This window comes from Eretmochelys imbricata, chromosome 7, assembly GCF_965152235.1.
Source record: "Eretmochelys imbricata isolate rEreImb1 chromosome 7, rEreImb1.hap1, whole genome shotgun sequence".
Lineage (NCBI taxonomy): Eukaryota > Metazoa > Chordata > Testudines > Cheloniidae > Eretmochelys > Eretmochelys imbricata.
Window position 1 is genome coordinate 104,143,863 of NC_135578.1, and position 26,733 is coordinate 104,170,595.

Here is a 26,733-nt window from a genome sequence, read left to right on the forward strand (position 1 = left end):
AAAATGGAAGATAAAACATTTAATTCATGTTGTCAAGGTTTGAAGTGACTATTTTTGGTACTATCATAGTTTTTTAAAATAAGCAGTTGCATTTCAGGTGAGTGTAAATACTGTTCTATGAAAAGGAATAATTCATGCCAGTGGTTCCTAGTGCATCCATTGCCAGCAGTGGATTTTGAATCAGGAAATAAGAGTCCTGGGACAAACCTTGCAGAGAATGGTAGATGCTGTATGCTTTCATCCAGTACTTATAAAAATAAGACTAGATGCAAATCATAGCCAACTTAGACAATAGCTTCCACTTAGGTTTTACAGTTCAACAAGAACTACAAATGAATTTAAAAAATCCAAATGTTACAAAGTATCATAACAACAAGCTTCAGGTTAAAAACAACACTACTTTTGGGGTTGTGACCAGTACAGAGGGATTCAACTGTCTGTAATACAAACACCAACAAAATATGCAAGGAGTAGGTCACATGGAGAAGGAGAGAATGTGTATCCAGCCTGACTTGATGTATTCCTGGGTCCAAAGCAATGTGACTGTAGTATGGCCAAGTGTTTTTAGACAGAAAAATTAGTCTGCAAGGGGAAGGGAGAGAAATGTATGCCAGATAGCTGCTGCTCAAGATTTGTGCCTTTTGCTTTACTGACAAACCAATTTACTGCTGCTTTTGTACTAATACAAGGAAGGCTGGGGGCCCTTCCATCAATCAAGGATAACATGAAGCAGTTCATACAAGTAACACAAATGTGACTTCTTTTAAAAAAAAAGCCAGTTTTATCTGCACAAAGTGTCACCACTTCATACAGTAAAGCTCACAGAAGTTACTTTTCCTTAATCAGTTAATTAAGCAACACAACAAGAATTCTGCATTCTTCAAAATGCACAGCAATGTTACTGTGTTAAAGGAATAGGAAACATTCCAGTAATGCTGGTTAAAAGCTATGCTGTAGCAGCACTCTGGATGATTTCAGCATGCCTTGGTTTAACAAGAGCAACCCAGGAATTAAATTCTACTAAGGAATTCATAAATAGTCCAAGACAGTTCCCAGATGCAGAGGGGGCAAGAGCTTGAAATGAAAAGCCAAGTACTGGGCTATGTAAGCATTCAACAGTACGAAGCCAAATGGTAAATTTAATATAGATTGGGTCAACAAGACTTACCCATCACTGCACCTACGTGTTTGTAAACCTTCAAGTATGTCAAATGGGGAGATTTAATGTACACTGGCTACCATGCTGGGAAAAGGACAACTGCTTACACCTTCATCTACTGTAGTGGGTGAGGTACACGGTCAACAGCTAAACCCCAACTCATTTAACTAAGGATTTTTGTTTAAAAAGTCTCACTTGATTTTGAAAACACAGAGTGAGGCTTGTTAGCCTGAACCTATCATTTTATAGATTAGAAGAAAGCAGTAATGGTTAATAAAACTATAAAAAAGTATCAGGGGTGTCAATTCATAACAAAAGTGGGGCATAGATATTAGACAGTGTGGGGTTTGGTTTGCTTTTTAAAATCAAAAGCTGTAATTGATTGTATAATAAACTGACATTAAGTCTCTTTAAAAATGAAAGGATGTTCATTTCTTCAAAGTAACTCAAATTGGGGTGCAGGCCACTGCTATTGTTGGAGGCAAGATATGGCTTGCTTTTGCAACAATTTGGTTGGAGAATGGCAGAATAATGAATAAAAATTAAAACCTATTTCACAAGGAAGGTATTTGAATCTTGCTTCTTATGACTTACAGTAACAGTGTGTCATTTGGGGGAAGATATGTCAATGAAGCAAAGTGTAATCTGTGTGTGTGTGTGTGTGTGTGTGTGTGTGTGTGTGTGTGTGTGTGTGTGTGTGTGTGTGTGTGTGTGTGTGTGTACACACACCATTCACATAGCATACTGAATGCACGAGCTCTTTAACTTACTTAAGTTACTCATTGGTCATGGTACACATGGATTTCATTGTAAGGTAACATCATAATCTTGGAAGAATGAGGACCAGGTATCAATTTACCTGACTACTGCATTTCGAAAGCAAACTGAAATCAAGATTGTATATTAAGATTAGAACCTGTTCACTATCTGTGATTCTTCTATTTTCACTCAGGTAATTCATACATATACTGCAAAGAAACATGCATTCTTTTACCTGAAAATCTATGCATGCACCAATCAAAGGAGACCTAAATGGCCAAAAGTGTGAAGACACATTTCATAATAAACATCAATGGAATCTGAGGGGGGAAATTGCTAACTTAATACAGCACTTCATTATTTCTATATTTTTGGTGTTTTGTCACCAAGGTTATCTAGGAGTTGTGCACATTTCAATATCATCTAAGCAGCATTTAGAAGAAAAAGCAGCAAGTTCTTTAGTGTTTCCATAGCCTTAAACTACACAAAAATATGCACTTTATGGGTCTTCTTTTGAAATTCTAGGTCATCTACTGCAAAGTTCCCTATCCACCAGGCACGCACACACACTATCAATAGCTTTCAAAGTGCTTATTAAAGAAGATCTGAATTGCACTGTATATGTAAAAAATGGCATTAACCTTCAGTGTTTCTAAGCAAGGTTGTTTTAAGATAACTTTAGCCATACAATTTGTAATGGGTAAAGTTATCACATATAATAAAATTTCTACAGATGAATATATTCTGGACTTCCACTTTTAGGAACCTTACATATTAAGTATGGCCACAAAAGTCAACATGCAAGAAATTCCCAGGTTTACATAGAGAAATATATTATACAGTGCTTTTTTTAAAAAAGCCACTTTAGAATGAAGTTTGTTTAAAAAAAAAATAAAACTGCCGAGAGTTCTCACTAATAATCGATGAAGTAGTTTTCACTTGCAATGTTTAACTAGGGTGAAAGACTCAATGATAAAATGATATACTGTACATATCACAGCAAGACTGGGTTTGGACAATATGAAATTCTCAAATCACACTTGAGTTGGCAACTCCACACAGTTGTTTAGTATGTAATCTCTGGAATAATGTTTTAGGTCACTTTTCTAAATAAATATTTTAAGCATACTGAAGAAAGTATTAAATGTTACAAGGTGAAATATTAATGGAGAGCAAAAAACTATTTTTCAGAAAACAAAATATAAGTTCACTCAATGAAAAATGTAGCTCTTCTTCCACAGTTTGTTCCTTAAAGATTTGATTTTATTATAATGGGCACAACAGTAACTAAAATATTAATAAAATAATGAACTTGTTTGTACTTCTAACTTACTCTGGATAGTTTGTGCAAACAAAAAAATAAACCTCACCATCTGACCTGGGTACTGGTGAGATCTCTCAAAATGGCCTTGCAAGAAAACGTGTCAGAATATTTAAAGAGTGATGTAGAATACAAGTTCTACTGTAAAAGTAAATCTCAAAAGGAACAAATATCCATCTAACATGTGCTTTTGTAAGTGCCCTTACTTGAAAGAAATTTCTTCTCAATAATTTTAAGATGCTGGTACACTTTTTTCCTATTACACAACTTCTTACACAACCACATGCGATACATTTATAGACAGATTTGCAACTGGAAAGAAACAAATGTTTTGTCTTGATAATAAAATTAGTTTTTTTGTTTTTGTTTTTACAAACTGTAGTCCAACCAATTTAGCTCTCTTCACACAGCAGATGAACCTCTATACTCTCCCCATGCTGGTAAGTAAAATCCTTTCAGCATGCTTCTGCTAGATTTAAGTCAATCCATAACAAACCGCTAGAGTACAACTCTAACTTTGGGGTCATCAGACACTATGCATTGATACTTTATTTTTATTTCATCATTCATCATCATCATCTTCATCTTCCTCACCATCAGAAAGGGATGTACATGGGCGAATCTGTCGGTAGCGGTCAAGCCACTTCTCTACCATTTGTGTGACCAGGGGATGATTGCGGCGACGAGAGCTTTTCTGCATAGCAACAAGGACTCCACCCTCTGTCACACAGCAGTCTAGCCACTCTCTGAGCAGCTTTTCTTGCTGCTCCTCATTACCTATCTTAGGGGACAGAAAACAGACTCAGGATGAGGGTTTCAAGACTGCTGACAAACTTTAAGGAAACAACCCGTGGTATATTGTGACTTTTGAGCTAAAGTAGTACCACTATCTTATTTAAATGCAGTTAGTGGGACGTAACATTTCATAATATTTATCCGTTTTTTTTGGCTTCTATTTTTGAGAGTTTAAGTGCACACTCAGGTTTTACATTTTTTTTTTTTTAAGTAATTGTTACATTAGTTCTTACACTCAACCGTACTTGCCAGTTTTCCCTCTCCCTCCTCGTCTTTTAAAAATCCATTTTAAAATGAACCTTAGTACAGTGCAAATATTTGTATGTTACCTACTGTACAGATGCAGCAGACAATTCTAAAATGGAGGAGTTCGTACAAAGCGCTTGTAAATCACAAGGCAATCCTTACAATTCTAGTAATGCTCTGCTCTAAACTCCTGTTCTTGAAGATATTGTTCAAAGTTATGGCTTGCCAGGTAATATTCCCTTTATACCTAAAATTATATACCGTTTCTCCTTTCTCTACATATTGGCTTCTGTGGACAAGGACCCATGTTCATTTTTTATCTCCAAATCCTCAAATGTGGCTCTACACTTAGTGACAGTAGCTCCCTATCAGTATCAGCAAACAAACATAGCTTAATTCAAGCAAAGATGTATAGAATACTGTAACTCTCAGAGCTTACTGGCCAAAAAATAAGTTTCACTCACTCAAACTAGGGCTGAATTTAAATTTTTAGTTAACTGGGTGCCTATTCTAGATACATCCGGGTCCATTTCAGGGTTACTGCATTTGTATTTACATATACAGTACATTTACATTCAACTTGTAAGAAACTAAACTGAGTTCCAAAGATGTGAGAAGCATCCTTTTGAACGGTCTCAAATGATGGAGAGGAGAGCAGAATCAAAAAAGGGTAGATGTATTTAAAACTTCAAACATGTCAGACTGCAAAAGAGACCTGTACTTACAAATAACGTGTGGGAAAAGTTGCCAGCCACATAAATGCTTCTTACCTCTTGAGCAGAGAGGAAATGAATATGCAGTAATTTCCTCTCACTATCAACCAATGGTAAAAAAGTAATGGTAACATCATCATCAGTGTTCAAGTTAGCACCAGCACCTCGATTGCCATAACCATCATTCTCCATGGCAACCAGAGCAGAGAAGTGGCCCCTTGTATAGCCCAGAGCAATAGGACTTTTCCAACAAAAACTCTGTTCCCATAACAAAGGTAAATATACACCTAGAAAGAAAAAGAAAAAGGGATAAGACACAGAACTGGAACTGGAGCCCTCTTTTACATTAAAGTGATTTTTGGTGGAGAGGGGGTTTCCAAGCTGCTTTTGTTAGCTGAATATTAACACAGTATGGACATTAAAATAACTCAGCCACAATGTAGCTGTTAAAATGGATCAGGCTTTCCAGTATCAAATCATTACTGGGTCAAGCATGAGATTACAATATACATACCCTTATCTGCTACAGTACAAGTTTACGCATAGGTTGCCCGTGCGATTCCAGCCAGTACTGCAATTCCATTGCCCTTTCCACACAATAAGCAACACCAGTAAATAATATAGCAGTAATAATATTTCATGTCTGGTAATCCCTTAAAATATGATAAGGGATTTCACAGCATAAGAGAATAAAACACTACACTTGTTTTTTCATTATTTTCTTAAACCACCAAAAATTTTCCTTCTGCTTTCAGAAGATATTATTAAAAGAATCTTATCACACCACAAGATTATGCAGTACTGAACTGCATGGCAAACTTTCCCTGTCTGGCCAGACAGCCTTCATAACCTGTAGTCACACTGTATTAATGGGCTGCATCAATTATTTATATTAAATTATCAGAGACACACCAAAAAGATCATACTACTTGAAACCTAGACTAGACTAGTTTCTCATTCTAGTTTCAGAAATAAAGTGAGTAAACTGCACTGCTGGGATTTTTTTCTTCTAGGAACATGAGTAACTCTTGATGTGTACTCCTGCAAGACAACTCAAGCAAAAGCATGCCTTACCTTGTGACACTTTATAAATAGCTAGCTGTGCGTAAACCAAGCACATATGTACCACAGCAACCTTTCACAGTGTAGCTGCCTGCAATGTGTTAGGCAGCTATGGCTGCAACAAAATACAAGCCATATCTTTGTTCCTACAACGTTCGTGGAATACTGACGCACTAAAGGGCAAGTGAAAAGGGATACTAAATATTTCTGAACAATGAAAATCAGTGAATCAGTCTGCACATTTTTACATGTACTTCCAGGTACACAGAACTGGCCATGTTTGGATTGCAAACACTACAGGGAAACGTATAAAATAGAAAAATTTCCAGAGAAAATTGAAATTATTAGATTTAGGCTTGCAGATATATGTTACTACTAACTCTAAATTTGAGGCCAACTCCAAACTGAGCGTCCCTTTAACATTTCGTTCAAATTAAATTTTTGAATTTTAAACAAATGGTCAACTTTCCATTTGATTAACCTGATTTGTACAAAGAGATGCAGAATGAGGATGAGTTACCAAAAAACAACAACAACTTTTGCAATTCCTCAGAATTAATTCTGCATGCATATTTAGGCAAATGACTTCAGTAAACCAAATATTGAGATTAAAAACATATGAAGTCCCAAACCAAGAAGCATTAATGGGAAACTAATTTATTAGATTTTGAGTGCTTCCACATCAAAAGACACTAATTACAATTTAATTTCCAATTTTCAGAAGAAACTAAATAGCATTAAAATTATAAGACAAAACAACAAAAGCAAGGACATTCAGTTGTCTCTGAATGTCCCCCATAGCAAAAACAGGAGATCTCAGATATGTAACATTGTGGTGGAAGACGAGGGTCAATTCATAGATACAATGAAAAATATTAAAAGGCTGTTCTCATCTCCCATAGAATCATTTAGGTCCCCTCCAGCCCCACCCCTCCGCCTGCAGAGTTTGGCAGTTAACTTTTAGCTCAAATTTACAATTTCAAGGAGGCCTGCTCTCACATCAGGGAAAACAGGGTCAGTGAGGGGACTAAGGTAGAGGAGGAAAGCACCAGCTGCATACCAGCAGCTGCCACCGATAGACTTCCACAGCTGTCACACAGGAAGCTGTGCTCCATTGAAAAGAACCTCCAAATCCACTGGCTTGCTCCGCCAAATACCGCAGCATAAGGAGAGGTGAACGTGGGGACCGACAACCACGTCGCCGCTCTGTAGATCTCCTGGATCAGGACCTGAGTCAGGAATGCCACCGAGGACAATGTGCCGTTAGTGCAAGGGCAGGTATCTTTGCTAAATCATAATATGACAGGACGTGATCCACGATGAAATTCTTTGAGAAGACAGGAGGCCCTTCATCCTCTCTGCTACTGCGACAAACAGCTGGTTCGACTTACAAAACTGCTTCATATGTTCGATATAAAAGGCCAATGTTTGCCGAATGTCCAAGGAGTGTAGCCTTTGCTTCCAAATGTTAGCCTGTGGCTTAGGGTAAAAGACTAGGAGAAAAAATGTCCTGATGGGCATGAAACAGACGACCTTCAGGAGAAAGGCTGGGTGAGGCCTAAGTTGCACCTTGTCCTTATAAAAAATGGTGTAAAGAGGGTCAGAAGTTAAGGCCTTAAGCTCAGACAGTCTCCTAGCTGATGTTATTGCGACCAGGAATGCCACCTTCCATGACAGATAGAGTAATGAGCAAGTGGCTAGGGGTACGAAGCAGGGGCATTAGTCTTGGTAATGGTTGTGGTTCACTACAAACCTGAGAAAGCATCTGTGGGCTGAAACTATCGATATGTGGAAATACGCATCTTTGAGGTCGAGGGTGGCATACCAGTCTCCAAGATCCAGAGACTGGATGAAGGCAGTCAAAGAGACCACGCGGAACCTTAACTTCTTCATGAATCTGTTGCGGCCTCGTAGGTCATGAATGGGTATGAGACTCCCTTTGGCTTTGGGGGATTAGGAAATGTTGGTAGTACAATCCCTTGCTCCTGAGGAACCTCCTCCACTGCTCCCATGGCAAGGAGCATTTGAACCTCCTGCATGAGGAGTTGCTTGTAAGAAGGGCCCCTTGAAGAGGGACGGGGAAGGGAGGAGGAGCAGAATTAGAGAGAATATCCCACTTCTACAGTGCAAAGGACCCAGCAGTCTGAGTTCATCTAGGACCGTGCACAGTAGAAGTGGGACAGACTATTCAGAAAACAGGAAGAAGGATCCAGTGAGTGAACTGATGTGTCGCCCCCGGGCGTGCCGTCAGAAGGCTTGCTTAGAGCACGGTCCTAAATAAACTCAGATTGCTGGGTCCTTTGCACTGTAGAAGTGGGATATTCTCTCTAATTCTGCTCCTCCTCCCTTCCCCATCCCTCTTCAAGGGGCCCTTCTTACAAGCAACTCCTCATACTAAACTGGGAGGAGTGGTAGATACGCTGGAGGGCAGGGATAGGATACAGAGGGACCTAGACAAATTGGAGGATTGGGCCAAAAGAAATCTGATGAGGTTCAATAAGGATAAGTGCAGGGTCCTGCACTTAGGACGGAAGAACCCAATGCACAGCTACAGACTAGGGACCGAATAGCTAGGCAGCAGTTCTGCGGAAAAGGACCTAGGGGTGACAGTGGACGAGAAGCTGGATATGAGTCAGCAGTGTGCCCTTGTTGCCAAGAAGGCCAATGGCATTTTGGGATGTATAAGTAGGGGCATAGCGAGCAGATCGAGGGACGTGATCATCCCCCTCTATTCGACATTGGTGAGGCCTCATCTGGAGTACTGTGTCCAGTTTTGGGCCCCACACTACAAGAAGGATGTGGATAAATTGGAGAGAGTCCAGCGAAGGGCAACAAAAATGATTAGGGGTCTGGAACACATGACTTATGAGGAGAGGCTAAGGGAACTGGGGTTGTTTAGTCTGCAGAAGAGAAGAATGAGGGGGGATTTGATAGCTGCTTTCAACTACCTGAGAGGTGGTTCCAGAGAGGATGGTTCTAGACTATTCTCAGTGGTAGAAGAGGACAGGACAAGGAGTAACAGTATCAAGTTGCAGTGGGGGAGATTTAGGTTGGATATTAGGAAAAACTTCTTCACTAGGAGGGTGGTGAAACACTGGAATGCGTTAACTAGTGAGGTGGTAGAATCTCCTTCCTTAGAAGTTTTTAAGGTCAGGCTTGACAAAGCCCTGGCTGGGATGATTTAATTGGGGATTGGTCCTGCTTTGAGCAGGGGGTTGGACTAGATGACCTCCTGAGGTCCCTTCCAACTCTGATATTCTATGATTCTATGACTGCCTCGCCCAGCTCTGGCCTTGACTGGGCAACGGATGGGGAGGCTTATGCCTGCTACACCTGCCCCTCTTCCTGGAGATGTCCTGCCTAGCCTCGGGAGGGTAGAAGCGTGGAGGAGGTTGGGGCTTAAAGTGTCTCTGCTGGGTGGCGAGGCTATGCAGGCCCAATGATTTCAATGTTGCTTATGAATCCTTTAGGCTATGGAGCTTGGAGTCTGTCTGCTCCAACAACAACCCCACGCTGTCAAAGGGCAAGTCCTGAATTGTCTGTTGGACCTCTGGTGGAAGTCCGATACCTGGAGCCATGAGCTCCTCCCCATGGCTATGGCAGAGGACACGGTCTGTGTGTCCGAGTCGGCTGTGTCCAGTGAGGCCGGTAAAGAGGTCCATGCCACTGCCTTGTCCTCCTCTACTATGGCAGTAAACTCTGCTCTGGAGTCTGACAGGACCAACTCCTTAAATTTCAACATGGAGTCCCATAAATTGAAATTGGATCTACTGAGGATTGCTTGCTGGTTAGCAATCCGAAGCTGGAGCCCCCCAGTGGAGTACACCTTCTTGCCGAACAGGTCCAGCTTCTCCAAGTCCTTGGATTTTGGAGTTGGGCCCTGCTGCCCATCTCTCTTTCATTCGCTGCCGCTATGACCAGTGAACCCGGCTGTGGATGAATAAGAAAGTATTTGTAGCCCTTAAAGGGGATGAAATACTTCCTCTCCACCCCCTTAGCTACAGGGGAAATGGAGAGAGGAGTCTGCCACAAGATTTTCGTTGTGACTTGGATCATTTTAATGGGTGGCAATACCACCCCGGATGTTTCTTCAGGGGTTAATACGTCCACCATGGGGTCCTCAGACTCTACCACCTCCTCGGCCTGTAGCCCCATGTTATGGGCCACCCTGCGCAAGAGTTTTTGGTGCACACTACCATCAATGGAGTGCAGCCCAGAGGATGAAGACCCTGTCACTGCATCGTCCAGCAAGGATGACAACGAAGCCCTAGGTGGTACCAGGCCCTCATGTCCCTCCAGCTCTCTGGATGCATCCTGCTCGGTGCCATGCTGTTAGGCGCAGAAAGTAGCTATGGTGCCAGTGGTGGAGCCAGGACGTGGACGGGGCTCTGCACCATGACCGAAGCCGTCTCGGTGCCAGGAGGAGGGGGAAAGTCCCGAAGTGGTAAAGAGGCATGGCCTCCTGAAATTATGAACTGGGAGCCCTGGGAGTACATGCCCTGGACCTGATGATATGCCCAAGGGGTCCACAAAGACCACTGCGTGGGCCCCTGCCACTGCACATGCCATGGCACCATCCCAGCCTCCTGCCTGTAGCGGTGCCACTCAAATCGGTGCCGACTGCGCCTGGAATAGTAGAACTCCACCTCCAAGTCCAGTGACGGGGACCTTGAGCATGGAGACCACACCGGTGCCGAGCAGGGTGGTGCCAGGGAATGGTGCTGCGGAGAAGGCGAGCGGTGCCCCGTCATCGTGGGCTTGCCTCTAGACGGCGCCACACTTTGCAGTGCTGGAGATCTGTCTCAGCTGGCAGATAACTGCGGAGCCGTCAAGGCAATCAAGTCCCTGGCTGCCTCGAATGTGTCTGGGGAGGGGGAGAGAGAGCTCCAGCTCCTCCACCTGGCACTCTGTAAGCAAGAGAATCCAATAATACCGGACTCGATGGACCCCTTTGCAGGCCTGAAGTCAACAGTGCCAGCTCTTGCGAAACCGGCACTGGGTGCCCCTGTGCACGACACACACAGGTGGCATTGTCAAACCCGGCTGCTCTCACCATGGGCAAGCACTCTCTGTCCTCTTGTGCCACTTATGCAGCACCAGTGAGCGCAAGCAGTGCCGTGTTGCCTCTGTGGGCTTAGGCGACAGGGAGTTTCTGTGCCAAGGGTCTCTATGCCTAGCATCCTTCCTCTAGGAAGTCTCTAATGGAGGCCGGAGCGCTCCACAGAGAGATGCTCGGTGCCAAGTCCTGTTGGCCCAGAGCCGGCTGGGGATGGAGGGCTGTCTCCATAAGGAGTTGTTTGAGCCTGAAGTCCATTTCCTTCTTTGTTCTTGGGCAGAACCTTTTGCAGATCTTGCAGCAATCTGTCTGATGTGCCTCCCCGAGACATTTATGGCAGAAGTCGTGGGGGTCACCCATTGGCATGGGACTGTGGCAGGTCCCACATGGCTTAAACCCTTGGTCCCGAACCCCAACAGGGAAGGGAATTGGGGTTGGAGGGGGTAACCCCCCCACTTTTATCTAACTACTAAGATTAATATTAACTAATGAATTATTTACAGGATAATCAAAAGTCCCATCACTAGGCAAGAGAGAGACGCAGCTCCAATGACTGTCACTGGTGGCAAGAAGGAACTGAAGAGGCGGCAGGCTGGCAGAGACCTATATACATCACCATGAACGTGCAACTCCAGGAGGCTCCACAGCCAACAAGATGGGTATCGCTAGGGGAAAAACCTTCCAAACACACACACACCTACTTGGAATCAACATGAGCAAGCACTCCAAGAAGAATACATGGTTTACAAGAAATATTCAGCTCAAACTAATTTTCTCTTAAATGTTTAAAAACAGTTATCTGTAAACTGATGAACATGTTTTCCCACATACCAAACTCACGTAGTGACTGAGGGACGCTTATCTCAGTTTCAGCGTCTCCAAATAGTGGATGAGTTTACTGAGAATAACAGCACCATTGTTTTTCTTCTTTTTTTTTTTAAACCAGGAAACCACATAACATTCACATAAATGCTCTTAGAAAGAACTGTGAGCATTAAGATTTATAAAAAGGATCTGATTATCAGCTAAATAATGAGTTTGTAAAAGACACTGGTTGATTTTGGACAGTCTCAGAGTAATCAGCAAGATAAGTTACAGAAAACAAAGGATGCAAGACTTTAAGAACTATATCTATGCTGGAAGCCATCAAATCCAGGACTTAAGTCTCAAGAACACATGAGAACTAACTTCAGAATGCTACCTTATTTTCAAAAATGTCATGGTTATGTCTTGAAGTATACACACCCTGGTGTGGTATTTACATTCAGTAAATGGTACCCTCAATGACATTTTTAATATTTAACCAAAATACTAAAAGGTCCGTTACACTTTTGGGAATCAATTGGCTGTTACTGGAGTGATAACAGTGCTGTCCTGTGGATAGACCAAGAGAAAGTCAGAAGATTTGGATCCTATTATAGACAACTCTCAAACTGCTGTGATCCTGGACAAGTCACAGCATATCTGCCTCAGTTTCCTGTCTGTAAAAGGTAGATACCAACGTATGCAAGCGGCCTTGAGATCCTCATATGGAAGGCACTACAAGTCTATATTAAAGCATTAGTTTTGGCTAGCACTTCTAGCTCACTCACCTCTTTCCTCCTCTATTCACACTCTCCTCCTCCTCCCCCTAAACCAACTTGGTAAAATTGCAATGAAACTTTACTAGCCAAGGCACAAAATATTTTCAAGGCATAATGGAAACAAATAAACATACTTAACTTACCTGGGACAAGAGATCTTTTTAATGGGTGAGTGAAGTTTTGTAAAGCTGTCCAAAACCAGAGACAACTAGCTCACAGGTTATGTGAAAGTCACTAGAAAGTGGTAAATACAAAGTCTAATTCTGCAATCTTGGAGTCCTTCAACATTTCAATATTTACTGCCTTCTAAGGATTGGGTGTTTTTAATTGTAAAACGGAATTTTCTCTGTTCAATCTCTTGTACAACAAAGGGAATTTTTGAAGCTGGACAGTGTGCCCTTGTTGCCAAAAAGGCTAACAGCATTTTGGGCTGTAAAAGTAGGAGCACTGCCAGCAGAGCGAGGAACATGATCATTCCCCTCTATTCGGCATTGGTGAGGCCTCATCTGGAGTACTGTGTTCAGTTTTGGGTCCCACACTATAAGAAGGATGGAAAAATCGGAAAGAGTCTAGCGGAGGACAACAAAAATTATTACAGGGCTGGAGCACATCATTTATGAGGAGAGGCTGAGGGAACTGGGATTAGTCACTCTGCAGAAGAGAAGAATGGGGGGAGGGGGGGGGATTTGATAGCTGCTTTCAACTACCTGAAAAGGGGTTCCAAAGAGGATGGATCTAGACTGTTCTCAGTGGTAGCAGATGACAGAACAAGGAGTAATGGTCTCAAGTTGCAGTGGGGGAGGTTTAGGTTGGATATTAGGAAAAACTATTTCACTAGGAGGGTGGTGAAGCACTGGAATGGGTTACCTAGGGAGATGGTGGAATCTCCTTCCTTAGAGGTTTTTAAGGTTAGGCTTGACAAAGCCCTGGCTGGGATGATTTGGTTGGGGATTGGTCCTGCTTTGAGCAGGGGGTTGGACTAGATGACCGCCTGAGGTCTCTTCCAACCCTGATATTCTATGATTCTATGAAACTATCTGTGCGTTGTTTGTCTTGATGGAAACTGCTAAGCTTAGTAGAGAAGCAGTAACAAAAGACATCATATACATGCACTTCATCTCCATTCACCCTCACTTAAGTGTTCATTTCCAAATCACTGAAATATTTATACATTAGCATCTAGGCAAAGTTGAACGTAAACCTCTGGACATACATAGATGCGAGTCTAACACTGAACTAGAGACAGTTAAACAAAACAACATATTTACATTCATTCTACAATGGCTGGGCTCTTCTTTACCCAGAAAGCCGTGCAAGAAAGACAGGAAATTGATCGAGGAATACACAATTACAAGTTCAGTTTAAAAAAAAATATGTTTTTTTTAAAACTGGTCAGCATCTATTTTATCACCTCATACTACATAAACAAGAGCTCAATCACACATAATGAGAGAGAGTCTGTGGAATTCATTGCTACAGATGGTTAGAAACAGATTGTACGATAACCAGAAATATCTTTTGTAGTTATTCATACAAAAAGATGGGTCATCTAATTTCATGCTTCAGAATGTAAGATATAGGCATGGGGTCAAGGAGGAATCTCCCTCTTTACCTCAAATTCGGTATAGAATACAGTTGGTTAAGTACTTGGCAAAACAATTGGCTACTGCTGAAGGCAAGATGCCAACTTTATGGTTCAATATTTGATCAAGAATGGCAAAAAACCAGAAACACTACCATTTCCTCTTCTATTCCAGCCTTATTATTTTTGTATTACCCCCTTTCATCTTCTCTAGCTACCTTAATATGGCATCTTACCTCTAGCCCAGAGGATGACTCCTTTAAACTGTTCCTATAAGCTGCTGTGCAAATCACCTGAGAGGGTGCGCTGTGGAGTGACAAGGCATGCCGCTTAGTCCTCAAGGCTACCCAGCAGATACCTTTGTAACTCCTAGCTTTTATAAGCCTGGGGAGTAAAAGTGGGAGTCCAGAGTTCAGTTTAGGTCTCCCACTTCGTTGTGAGACTATTATTTGAATGATGATCCCTCCCACCAATCCCTCCAATTTATAAAAGGCTCTGAACAAACTCCCTCAGTGCATGTAAAATACAAATACATCAGTTTAGTTATAAACTGAATTAGCATAACTTCTAACATGGTATACATGGAGCTAGGGATTCTAATTATTTATTATTTGTATTGCAATAATGCCTAGAAGCCCTAATCATGGATCAGAATCCCATTGTGCTAAATGCTGAACGCAGAATAATATTACAACACACGTACCAAAGATGAAGACATAGTTGAAACAGGTTTTGTGGACTGCTCTTTCCAGTAAACAAACAAACACAAACATCTGTAGACCCGAGAACAGAATATGACAAAAATTTCTAGAGATTTCTGCTGGCCCTTCCATTAAGCCACAGGTTAGAAAACATCTTTAGTAGTCTCTTAACATATTGCAATTTTTAAAAAGGTACTCCTCTCCCTAAAAGGAGCTGGAAAAGCAGAAAAATGCCATGGCAATTGCACCCATTTTAAAAATAAACTTAATCATGACAAGACTATTTGAATTTTACTAAGGACCCCAGTTCAGAACTAGGAATGTTCATTAAAGTTCCTAGCCCTCAGACTTTCTATTAACCCCATACCATTTGGAGTCAAGTTTTCCTGATGATGCACAAAGTATGAAAATGCTAACGAGATGAGCTCTGTACTTGCTTAATCTAAAGGGGAAACCAATCATTTAGAAATAACCTAGCCTATATAATTATGGTTCATAGTATTTCATTATGAAATTAATGTATTCCTTACCATTTATGAATTACTTAATATTTTTTAAATCTTTGTGTTTTGTACTTCAGGCAACGATCTTCTATAAGTGGTTTTCCATTACCTAAGACTCTGCAGAGGTCCACTAACCCAGCTTTTAGTGAAGCACTGCTATTGTTTCTCACATAATCATATTGTGACATTATGTATTACAACAGTAACATTGACTAAACAAAACGCAGACTGATTTTCTGTTTGAAATGGGGGTAAGCTGCACCCCTGAAAATCACTTTTTATAATAGTGCAGCACCACCCTCATTATTCTACACATTTCTCCTGGCTTCTAAGAATGTAATAGTGATCCTCAATGAATTGGATGCAATTAACAAGTCTATAAAGAATGTATTAAGTGGCATTTAAAACATTAATCCCAACATGTCTGCTCCCAGCAAGTCTTGTACTTCGATAATCACCCTCCCTATCAAGGAGTTAAAGCACTGGTTGAACACACAGTTTTATAAGAATCAGAGGCTTAAACTAACAGCTACTTTTGTATAAAGTCACTCCACCTCCCTTCCACTAGAATCTTATATCAAGCTGCTTTCAGCCTCCTTTAAAAGCCATTTTTAAAGAAGTACAAATTATAATTAGGAGTCGAGGCTTACCTTGAAAACGGGTATATCCTAAAGTTTCTCCCCGGAAACTTTTATAATACTTTACTCCATAAACTATAATTGGTCTTCTAAGAATATGTGCAAGTACAAAAATGTGGGTCTGCTCCAAACTTGCTCCAGGCTATACCAAAAAAAGACAGACAATACTTGAAACAGAACTTTGATCTAACATTTACTTCTGTTTAACTTGATTGACAAAGCAGCTTCTGTATAAGTTCCATAAAACCAGATTTTCATCCAACTAAAATTTTGTTGAAGTCATGGCTGTCATTTAGATTTCCATAATCAAACATTTGTCTGGAATGTTTCACTTGCAAAAAGTTTACCTACCTGAAGTTAGAATACTCAAGTGATTGACCAACATATTTTGTAACACAGTATTTAAATATTACAGGAAGAATGCACCTATAACTGAGGTTGCACAAGCATTCTTTTTTAATAGGTCATTTTCAGTTGCTTATTATTTTCTCTCTGATTTTCTGGGCTGTTTTTGTTTTTGTTTTTTTAAACACAACAGGCTTGTTCTGTGTTCACGTGTGAAGTTTTATGCAAAGTTTCAGCCCAAAAAGCTCATACATTTGAGAAAAGTAAAAACAAACACTCCTTTTTCAATAATGGGGAAAAATGTAAATTTTAGCTGTTCTAACACATCAGTAGATGAGACTATCTCCCTGTCAAATTTCCATCTAGGTTGTAGATATGCCATTTAGAGAGTCTGAAAATATGGTTTATTTTACCACAGTTATAAAGGTTTAAAAATCCACTTGGCATGTGTACACTGGATTACAAAACACAATCTCTTAACAGTTTGCCAGTGCTTTAGTGGTTCAAGCTCACAAAAAGTCTGAAGAAATGTTCATTCTCTAAGATTACATAAGGTGTATGGGGAAGGAGGCAGGGCATTAAACAGAACAGAAACTGGTGCCCCATCTCTTACAAGCTTCAGCCTACCGGATAAGAAAAATAACCTTTCAGCAAAACTGTTGATGCTACCAGTAAACTCAGAAACTATGAAATTCAAATTTCAAATACAATTTCGCAGTTTATTCTTGTGGAGAAGACCTTAACACTTTGCGATTTCTGGTGTAAGAAAAATGGTTGATGTTTTCCTTAATAACCAGAAACTCTGGGCTGAAGCAAGAACAATGCAAGTTTATGAAACTACTCTTCAGAAGGACTTTACATCCCTTCCTACAGTAAGATTTAAAAAAAAAAAAAATCCTACCTGACTAGCAAGAGAGAGTATAAACGCCCAATCTTCCTGCCACTGTTCCTCTCGCAGTGAGAAATGTAAACCGAAGCTTTGGGAGTACCATGACTCCCACTCTTTCCAACGGGTGTAAAACCTAGAACAGTGGGCAGAAAGAAAAGAGGTAAAGCAAGTAAGATAGTAGTTTGATTTTTGAGAATAAGTGAGTCATACAACAACTGATGGTAATATTCTAGAGTTTAAGTGTCAACATTTATGAAAGAATAGAATGTGTTTCCTATTTCCATCTTGCAAAAAATATTTTAAAAGAAATCTTGTGAAACTTTAAATCTAAACTCTTTCATGCTGGCAATTTCCATTGGGCAGAAACAGACTGCATCAACAAAGCAGAACTCCAAGTCCCAAGGAGGCAGACCATCTGTTGCTTACCTGTAAATAATTCTCCCAGCAGCCATCGACTAATTCAGAGTTTGCATAGGATTGGTCCTGTTTATCATGAAAAGAAGGCAACTAAGCTAATGTTTTAGTACCATCTACGTGACTGCTATATATAAACAAGTTTCCTTAGCACACAGTTAACCAAGCTGTGTGTTTTCTCACATGCATAAAATAGCACAACAAAGAGTCCTTTCAACTGGTGAGTGTATAATGTTGTAAGACCACCAACTGACAGTAAGGCAACAAGTAATCCTCTTCTCATAATTCTTTCCACCACCACAGAGGAACTACTGGGATTGCTCAACAGTAAACTTTGACAAAGACTATCCATAAAGTGAAATAGCTATCTTGTATTGTTTTATGAATTAAAGGAAATGATACAAGAGTCAGTCTGCAAATTACCTGGTACAAGGCTGATAATCCCTGCCTAAGAAGCCACTTGAGATCTGACTGAATGGGATTGAATGCCCACAGGAGGCACTTATCGAAACTGATGAAAGGCTTCTAATGGCCAATTTGATACATCTTGCATAGTTTATTTTGAAGCCTTATTGACTTTTTTTTTTTTAAATGTATTTCCACAGGGAACAAACAAGGCATTGAATTTCATGTAAATTTAATCTTCTGTTTAAGGAGCAATTCGTTACTCTTCTCTCATCTGAAGAATGCAAATTTTTTTTCTTTTACGTGAATTGATTAAGGACACAAGTAAAATAGGTATGTCACAAATTCAAATGGCAGTCACCTCAGGTAGAAATCCAGAACCTTTTATAGAACTACATTATCAAGAAGAAAAAAAAAAAGTGTATGTTAGTAGTTACCCATTTTTTAAATTAAAAATGTTTGAAATAGCCACAGATTTTTTATCACCAAAAGACAGTTATATGTTAACATCTGTAAGATGCACCATATTCAAAAATATTCAGATATTGCAAAGCAGTGTAATTATATATTGTAAGTTATGTTATCCATAAGCATGAAGTTAGAATGATTTGTAGCTGTCACTAGCAAACTAGAGATGCTCTTCTGTTCAAGAAGCCAGTTTAGGAGGGCACGCAGAAAAACATTGCCAGAAGTTGTCTGGATCTTTCAGTGCTGCCAGTAAAAAAAACTCCGCTATCCTGCCCCCCAGAGACTAGACTTCAATGCAAAGAGGACAGAGGGTGGGGGTCATGGAATATATGTCTGCATCACATCTTGAAGAACCACAGTTACAGTAATTAACTGTTTCTTCTTCGAGTAGATGCAGCCATGTAGTCCACTTACATGACTCACAAGCAGGACCCACCCCAGAAGGCGGGCTCGGAGTCTACCTAAACAAGGATTGCAGGATCACTGTACCAAAACTCCATCCACCCCGGAAGATGTGGAATGGGTTTATAAATGTACGTATGGATGACCACATAGCAACCTTGCAAATATCCAATATTGAAGCGTCACTGAGGAATGCTATTGACCTTGCTTGTGCTCTCGTAGAAGAAGCTCACATTCTACAAAAGCTGAGGAGACACAGCTGAAAATACTTCATATGAAGCTTTGATACAGGATGTTATCCATTTACAGACTGTCTATGAAAAGACCGCTTGACCTTTCATATGATCTGCATATGACAAAGAGACAAGGCAAAACACAGAACAGTCTAGCCCTGTCCAGATAGAAGGCTAGAGGTCTTCAGACATTGGACATCAGGTGATGATGCTCCTCCTTCAAAGATTAATGTGACTTAGGAAAGAACGCAGGTAAATATACTGTCTGGTACAAATGAAACTTGAGAAACCACTTTAGATAAAAAATTTGGGGTGTGCTCATAAAGTAACTTTGTCCTTGGAGGATTGTGTAAAAGGTGGCTCTGTCATCAGAACCTGCAACTCTCTCACTCTTCTTGTGGACATTATCACTACTAGGAATGCAGTTTTCTGACACAAAAGCTGAAAGGGACACGATGCCCAGGGCTCAAATGGAGTTCCCATTAAAGCCGCTAGGACTGCGTTAAGGTCCCACAGAGGAACAGACATTTGGACTGTAGGATGGAGATGATGCCCTTTTAAGAATCTTGCTCCAACTATCTTGGAGAAGACAGGGTTTAAACATTGTCTATTGCAAGGGGAAAGATCCCCAACAATGATCCCCACGTGGTGCTTGCTGTGCTTAGGCAAAGCCAGCATCAAGGAGCGGTGTTTGATTTGCAAATTGTTCATGACACAGACTCAGTGGCAAGGGATCTTTTTCTAAAGGAGCATCTGCTTGAACGGCCCACATGGCCTGCTGCAGCACCAAGGCCCACGTTGGATCGGAGGTTGCCCTCAGGTTCCAAGTGTGCAGCCACCTCACATTGTGGCCACTCCAGGTCCTGTGGGGACTTGTCTGCCTCCTCCAGAAGAAGTGTGGACCAGCTCGGTGTGAATGTTGGCACACAGGATGGAGCAGGTCCCATCAACTGCTCCCCAATACAGTCCAGAGAGGCCAGGGAAGGGACCCCATACCATTGACTCCAGTTCTGGCCTCGGAGTGACTGTTGAGTCCGGTACCAACAAGGGCAATGCCAACACCAGCTATTTCTGGGCTGGTAGCACATCAGGAAGCAACTGACCTCCTCTGCCTTTCTGTCCCGGCCCCTCCCTTAATCCAAGACTCTGCCAGGGCTGCGTCATTATGACCTTGCTGGCTGGGTGGGCCGCTGACCCTGTGGGTCTGTTGGCAGCAAACCCCAATATTTCCCTTCTTCAGTAAGTGGAAGTGGGGCCAGTGTCAGGCTCAGCACAAATTACCTCCCTGGCACCAGGAACTTCTTTGGTACTCCTGCTTTCAGTGCCACCGTTACTGTGATGGCACTCACCACCCTCCACTTCAGCACCTTTAGTTACCTCAGTATTGCTGCTGATTTCAGGGTCGACACCACTTCTGCAGAATTTAACTGATGCTGGCCTCTAAACAAGCCACGTATGTTTAACTTGATATTCTCTTCAGCCACTCACTCATTTTTTTAGTTCTCCTCTCAATTCCTCCTAATTTGTCAGTATATTTCTGAAGTATCTCCAAGTAATATTTATACCAGACCTGCACAAATGTATTGAGGGACTTTAACCTCCTCATTTAATAGATTGCCTATGTATAAGCAGCCCATATTTTTTTTGTTGTGTCATAATACTGGCACCTTTTTGTCTAGTCTGCTGTCCAACATCACCCTCAAACTTGGATATTACTACTTTTCAGTTTTTGGATTATATTTCCCAGGTTTCATTAGATTCGCAGTTTCCGCCCCGCCACAACAAATTATATTCTGTTCATATGTCTAATCTCTAGTTTTCTCTGTTGTTTGATATCCTCACAAGTATTAACTCTCTCAACTTGATGCATATTCACTTGCAATATACGGTTTACTCCCTCTTCTTGGTCATTAATGAAAATATAAACAACTGGACTCATACTCTGCTAGCCATATCTTATTAACTCCATGTTATGATGTTTACTATAATATTTGGTTTAGCATTCTTTAGCCAGTTTCACTCTACTTGAAGGTATCCAAGACAATCTGAATTAATTCTGAATAAGTTTTGTGCAACTACCATATGCTTTTATTCAAATCCAATTATTACATTTACTGTTTCCCCTTCAGCAACTTCTTTTGGCGTACTTGCACTCCTGAATACTGACTAAAAATGTAGTACCCCAAGTAAAACAGCAACTGAGAACACTGGAGGATGGTTTCGAAATTTTCTCCTTCTGTGCCCCTCAATGACTACTCAATCTTTACATAAATATGTTTTTTTTAATTCATTAAACAAGCAAAGGTTAGCAAAGACCCTGAAGCTAGTATTTAAAAAAAATCAGTCTATTCTTGGAAATGAAGCAGCGTGGGTTGGGGAAAGATGATGCTTGGGTGTCTTAAATATGATGATGCAAGATTACCTTAAAATTTAAACATAAAAGACAACAATGAGTACACACACCACCCAATTTCACTACAGGGACATTCATATGCTAGTAGTCAAATCTCCACTATACAGTAACTGGCTATATGAAGTAGTTGCAGTAAAGCAAGTCTTCCACACAAATACAAGGTTTCTGAATATAGAACTTTAAAGAGATAGAAGTATGGTTTCAAAATTCTAAATATCTCAAGAACAAAGCTCATTTAATAAGCTTGCAATACTAATATTCAGTAAATCTTTATTTTTTTCTACAAGCCTTTGTTAATTTACAAACATGTATCTGAGCAATAACTCTATACAAGCACTGACACAACAATATTTATTATATATATATAGGCAACACTTATTTCCTTCCTGGAAAATACAAGCTTTCATAATTTATGGAGGGATTATTTGAAGTCTCTAAGATCAAAGATCACAAAACAACATTAGAAAGTTATGAAAGTGCTTGCAAAAGTTACTGATGAATTATACTCAAGCCCAGTTTCACCAATATTTCTAGAAGCTATTACCATATTTTTCAAAATCTTCCAATACATTCACATTAGCTTCTACATACTACTAAAAATGAATGAAAGCAATGATAATGACCTGGATCAAAAACCTTTCAGCATCTGGATTTTCCCCAGTACGAAGCAGAAATGTAAAATGAATCACCAAGCAAACTACAGTCTACAGACCAGATCTGGCCATGTTATTAAAGGCCAGATTGCACCACCTATTAAAAGTTGTCCAAAATTTCTCATTCTAAGCCCCTATTTTCAGTTACTTATAACTTCATGAAACTAACCACCGGGGTGGAATTTTTCCATGTCTTCCTCTTGCTGAATTAGTTTGGAAAATGTTGGCTAAGAACAATTCAGCCATTTCCAAAAATGAGGCTGGGGAAAAATATCTTGTTTTGCCATGTTAAAAAATTCTGGCAACTTTTTCTCTGAGAAGATCGAGTGAAACACAAAAAAAGATTACAGAAAACACATTCTGCCAGAGAGGCTCTACAGTTATGCCTTTTGCCCATCTGGGGCACCAGAACAGAGGCAGATAGCTCATTGGCTGTAGCAGTCAGCAACCAATAGGGAGAGTGAGAAGAGGTTGCATACCTCAAGGGCAAGGAGGCATCGGATTGGGAGAGCGGGGGGGAAGGGAGAGACAGACCGGGCCAAACAGGGGTTCAGAAGGGCTAGTGGGGAGACAGACCGGAGCAAGGGCTGAATGGGAGGGGGGGTGCACACAGGGGCAAGGGAGGGGATGCAGGGACACACGGGGTGAGGGAAGATGTGCCTGACTGACTGACCCCTAGCCTCTCCCAGCCAGGATCTGCATGGGGAGGCTCCCATACTCCCTGACAATCCCTCCTTCCCACCCCCCACAGAAAAACCTTTTCCATACTTCTCCCACCCACACCCAGCCAGCAATCCCTCCAGGTTCACTCCCAGAAATAACTTCCCTCTCCCTCAGCAACTCAGTTACCCCTGACTCCAAGCCATTGAACTGCTTGTGAGGGGTTCAGGAAATATGTTTCTATATTATAGTTTAAATGAATTATTACTCAAAGTTCTGTATTAACATGTCCGGTAAGGAATTTATTTGTCAAAAAAATTTCCGGAATCTATTTTGCTGTCTGTTTTCTTATAGACATACTTGTTGACAGGTATTTTGAAATAAATTACCAAAATAATTGAAAGTGGCGTGATAATATTGTTATTTTGCAAATAAAATATGCAGAATTTTGCAGATTTTGAAAATGTTCTGCACAGAATTTTTTATTTTTTGGTGCAGGATTCCTCCAAGGAGTAGATGTATCTTGTGCTGCTCCCATAAAAATCCAGCCAAATTTGGCTAAATTACAAGCTATTGGGAAGGGCAGGGGACAAAAAACAACAACAAAAAACAGTTCATCCATACTCACTAGATATTAGCTCTAGTTTCACAGCTACTCTGAAGACCGCCCACACTAGGAATGCTTCACACAGAGGCTAAGCAGGCCTTCCCCTGAAATTGCAGCTCTTGGCTCCTGCAGGCAGCACCCAGGCTGGGGCCAGGTACCAGAATGGAAAGGGGGGAAGCTCTCTCCCCTTTTATCTCAATTATACCCCTGCCAGCATCCAAGCAGCATGTAGAAGGAAGCTACCTGATTCAAAAATAGACGGGAGAAGAGTTGACCCCAGGGGAGTAACCTGGGACAAGGAAGGGGGTGGCGGACAATGACTGAACAAAACTGGGAGTCTAGGGGGGAAAAGGGAAACTGTAATTGGCTGGACAAGAAGGTGGAGTGGGAGCAGAGGTGGGAAATGGGGAGGGATGGAAAGAGACTGGATGGCTAAAAAGGAAGATGTAGGGACGAAGACAGGGTGGTAAAGAGACAGACAGACAGACAGACAGACAGACAGACAGACAGACAATGTGGCAGGGGACGGAAAGAGACTGGACAAGGAGCTAGGGGGACAGACAGGCCGACAGACTCAGAATGGCTGGGCAAGGAGGCTAGGCGCAAGACTGGAGGGACAGGGAGGGGGGGACAACAGGTTGTTAGGGGACAGGGCAGAAGGGTCAAGCCTGTGGGGAAACAGGCAGAAGAGTTTGTGCCCACTAGAGAATATTCACCTCTCCAGAGCCTGGAATGGAACCCTTGCTTCCCAAGTCTCACCACTTCTGTGCGGTCAGTAAATATCTGTGAAATCCACTGGCAAAGTATCCCATTCCCCCTCTACTGCTGGTCCACAGAGGATAAAAACCTACTACTGTCATCAGTTTCTCCATTAGCTCAAATGGCAGAAGTCAGTATGTTGGATCTAAACGTCTCAACCCTGATGATGAACCAGGTGGGTGTCAACAGAATACCATACAATGGAATTTGTCTTTTCAGTTTATAAGCTTGTTAATCTTTTTAATGTAGGGTGTTTTCAAAAATGTAATTTCCTAGGTTATTAAAAAAGAAAAGTCAAGAACTCAAAAGTTAGGAAATGCCAGAATTAATTAGGTTGTCCACGCAACCTTAATTTGGCCCCCCTGTGAGAAAAAAATATATATATTATGATACAGTCTTTAGTTACATGACCACATTTTTTCCCCTCAAGGACCCCTGCCCTATTCAGCGTGCAGCATAGGTTTGCTCTAGGGATGAATCAGGGTTGTACAGCAAAGGAAACTTGCCTGTAGGACTCCTACTTCCTTTGTTACAGAATTTGGAAGGCACGTAAGCAAATAAGGCAGAGGACTGCAAGAAGAGAACTTTCTCATGGCTAAGGCAGGTGTATGCTGCCCTGGAGAACTAGATTCTATCCCTGCTTCTGCCACATGGAGTTCTTATGTGATGCTAGGGACCTCATAGAAACCAAAAATTTTCATAGGTGGGTCAATAACAATGTTCTTCATTTTCTGGGTGCCCAATTTGAGATACCTGGGATCTGATATGCATAAGTGCTGAACGTTCACAGCTACAACTAAAGTCAATGTGAGCTGGACTTCAAGCATATGCAATGCTATTACAATACTAAGTACTCTGAAAAATCAAGTCTTGAGTGTTTCAAATTGGGCAGTTAGAACGATAGATACTTTCTACCTTAATCTCTCTGTGCCTTAGCTCCCCATTTGTAAAATGGGATTAACACCAACCTCCTGGCCTCACAGTGGTGCTATGAAAATAAGTTCATTAACATTTGTTAAACACTCAGATTTTATAGTGATAAGCCCCATAGAAAAGCCCATGAGGACATTAATAATTCTGTTTTCAGAGCAGGGTTTGAATACTATGCAGTAAGGCAAGCATGAGGGGAGATATGCAACAATGAAGAGAAAACAAGATATTGAAGAGCTCCTCGTTCAGCGAGCATGGTCCATTCCATGCACTGAAAGAGATGGGGAAACTGTGGGAAAAGTGACTGTGATAATGCATATGGCACAAGAGGGACAAGTTAAGGTTGCACAAGCAACTTTAATTTTGACATTTCCTAACTTTTGAGTTCTTGACTTTGCAACCTGATGTTATTTTAACATATTTTCCACACACTAAAAACTAAGTTACTTAAAACTTTAGTTACTATATGAAGAACTAGCACATACGGGTCAACAACAAACTCACTACATTTCACACTGCAAATGCAGAACTTGAAAGCTGCAGTAACCGACATACTACAGCTCGTGCTAAGGACATTGTATGGAATTTAAAGCACTGAAAACAAGAATTTTTTTTAGTAATATAATTGACTTACATAATATATAAATTTTGTTTTGGTTTATTTTTGGGGGGTTTTTTTTTGGTTTTTAAAGATAAACTAAACACACACAACTTAAACTGTGCTGTAATTCATCTCCTTTGTTCCACATAATTAAACATAAATCCATGAGCTCATCACTATATTACAACCAATGCTACTGGAAAAATATTCCTGAACTTAACATGAGAAATGTACCAGCTTACCAATGTGAACAGTCATGTAAACTTTCATGAAGAGCTTTCCGTAGCACCGAATCCTTGTCATAAATGCCCCAGGTAGCTTGTAGTACTGAATCAAGCAGGCAGTCCCCTGCAGTCCGATTCCAAAGTGCATATAGTCTACTGTCCAAACGCGTACCCAATTCCAAAGACCAGTTTATAATAGGAGATTCCTCTTCTAGTTCTGCAATACAAGAAAAATCCTATGTAAACATTATTTGCAATTAGACTCTTTTCAACATGAAATTCTGTATTAAGGTAAACTGGTTATCAGAAGATACTATACAGTCAACAATTTACCATATATCTATTCACCTTAACATTACAAAAATAGATGCACTAAAGAGGCAAAGCTGAGCTCCCTAGACTAAAAACTGTAGATAAAAAAACAGACATTAAACTGAAAAACCCTAATTTGTTTCAAGAGAGCCACTCAAGTGGAAGATTGTTCACCAATTTTATTTAAATACAGGAGAGAGTACTGAAGAGCTCATGACTTGGAGCCTTCAGAAGTTTAGACGATAAATTCATAGGTTTCACAAATTTTACCAGCACCACAGCTTCGCTTTTTCTTTCTGT

General features: G+C 40.9%; 1 protein-coding gene across 4 annotated transcripts in view; it reads right to left on the reverse strand.

The window, feature by feature from the left end:
* Positions 1-4: 4 nt before the first annotated feature.
* The window catches only part of ZRANB1 (zinc finger RANBP2-type containing 1), a 75,437-nt gene continuing 48,708 nt past the window's right edge, over positions 5-26,733 (reverse strand). For all 4 annotated transcript variants that reach the window (XM_077822939.1, XM_077822936.1, XM_077822938.1 and 1 more), the window contains 5 exons: positions 26,140-26,338; positions 17,365-17,485; positions 16,131-16,260; positions 5,051-5,280; positions 5-4,020 (listed from right to left, as the gene is read on the reverse strand). In XM_077822939.1, coding sequence (XP_077679065.1) covers positions 3,802-4,020; positions 5,051-5,280; positions 16,131-16,260; positions 17,365-17,485; positions 26,140-26,338 — 899 coding nt within the window. In that variant the 3' untranslated portion in view covers positions 5-3,801. The remainder of the gene's footprint in view (positions 4,021-5,050; positions 5,281-16,130; positions 16,261-17,364; positions 17,486-26,139; positions 26,339-26,733) is intronic.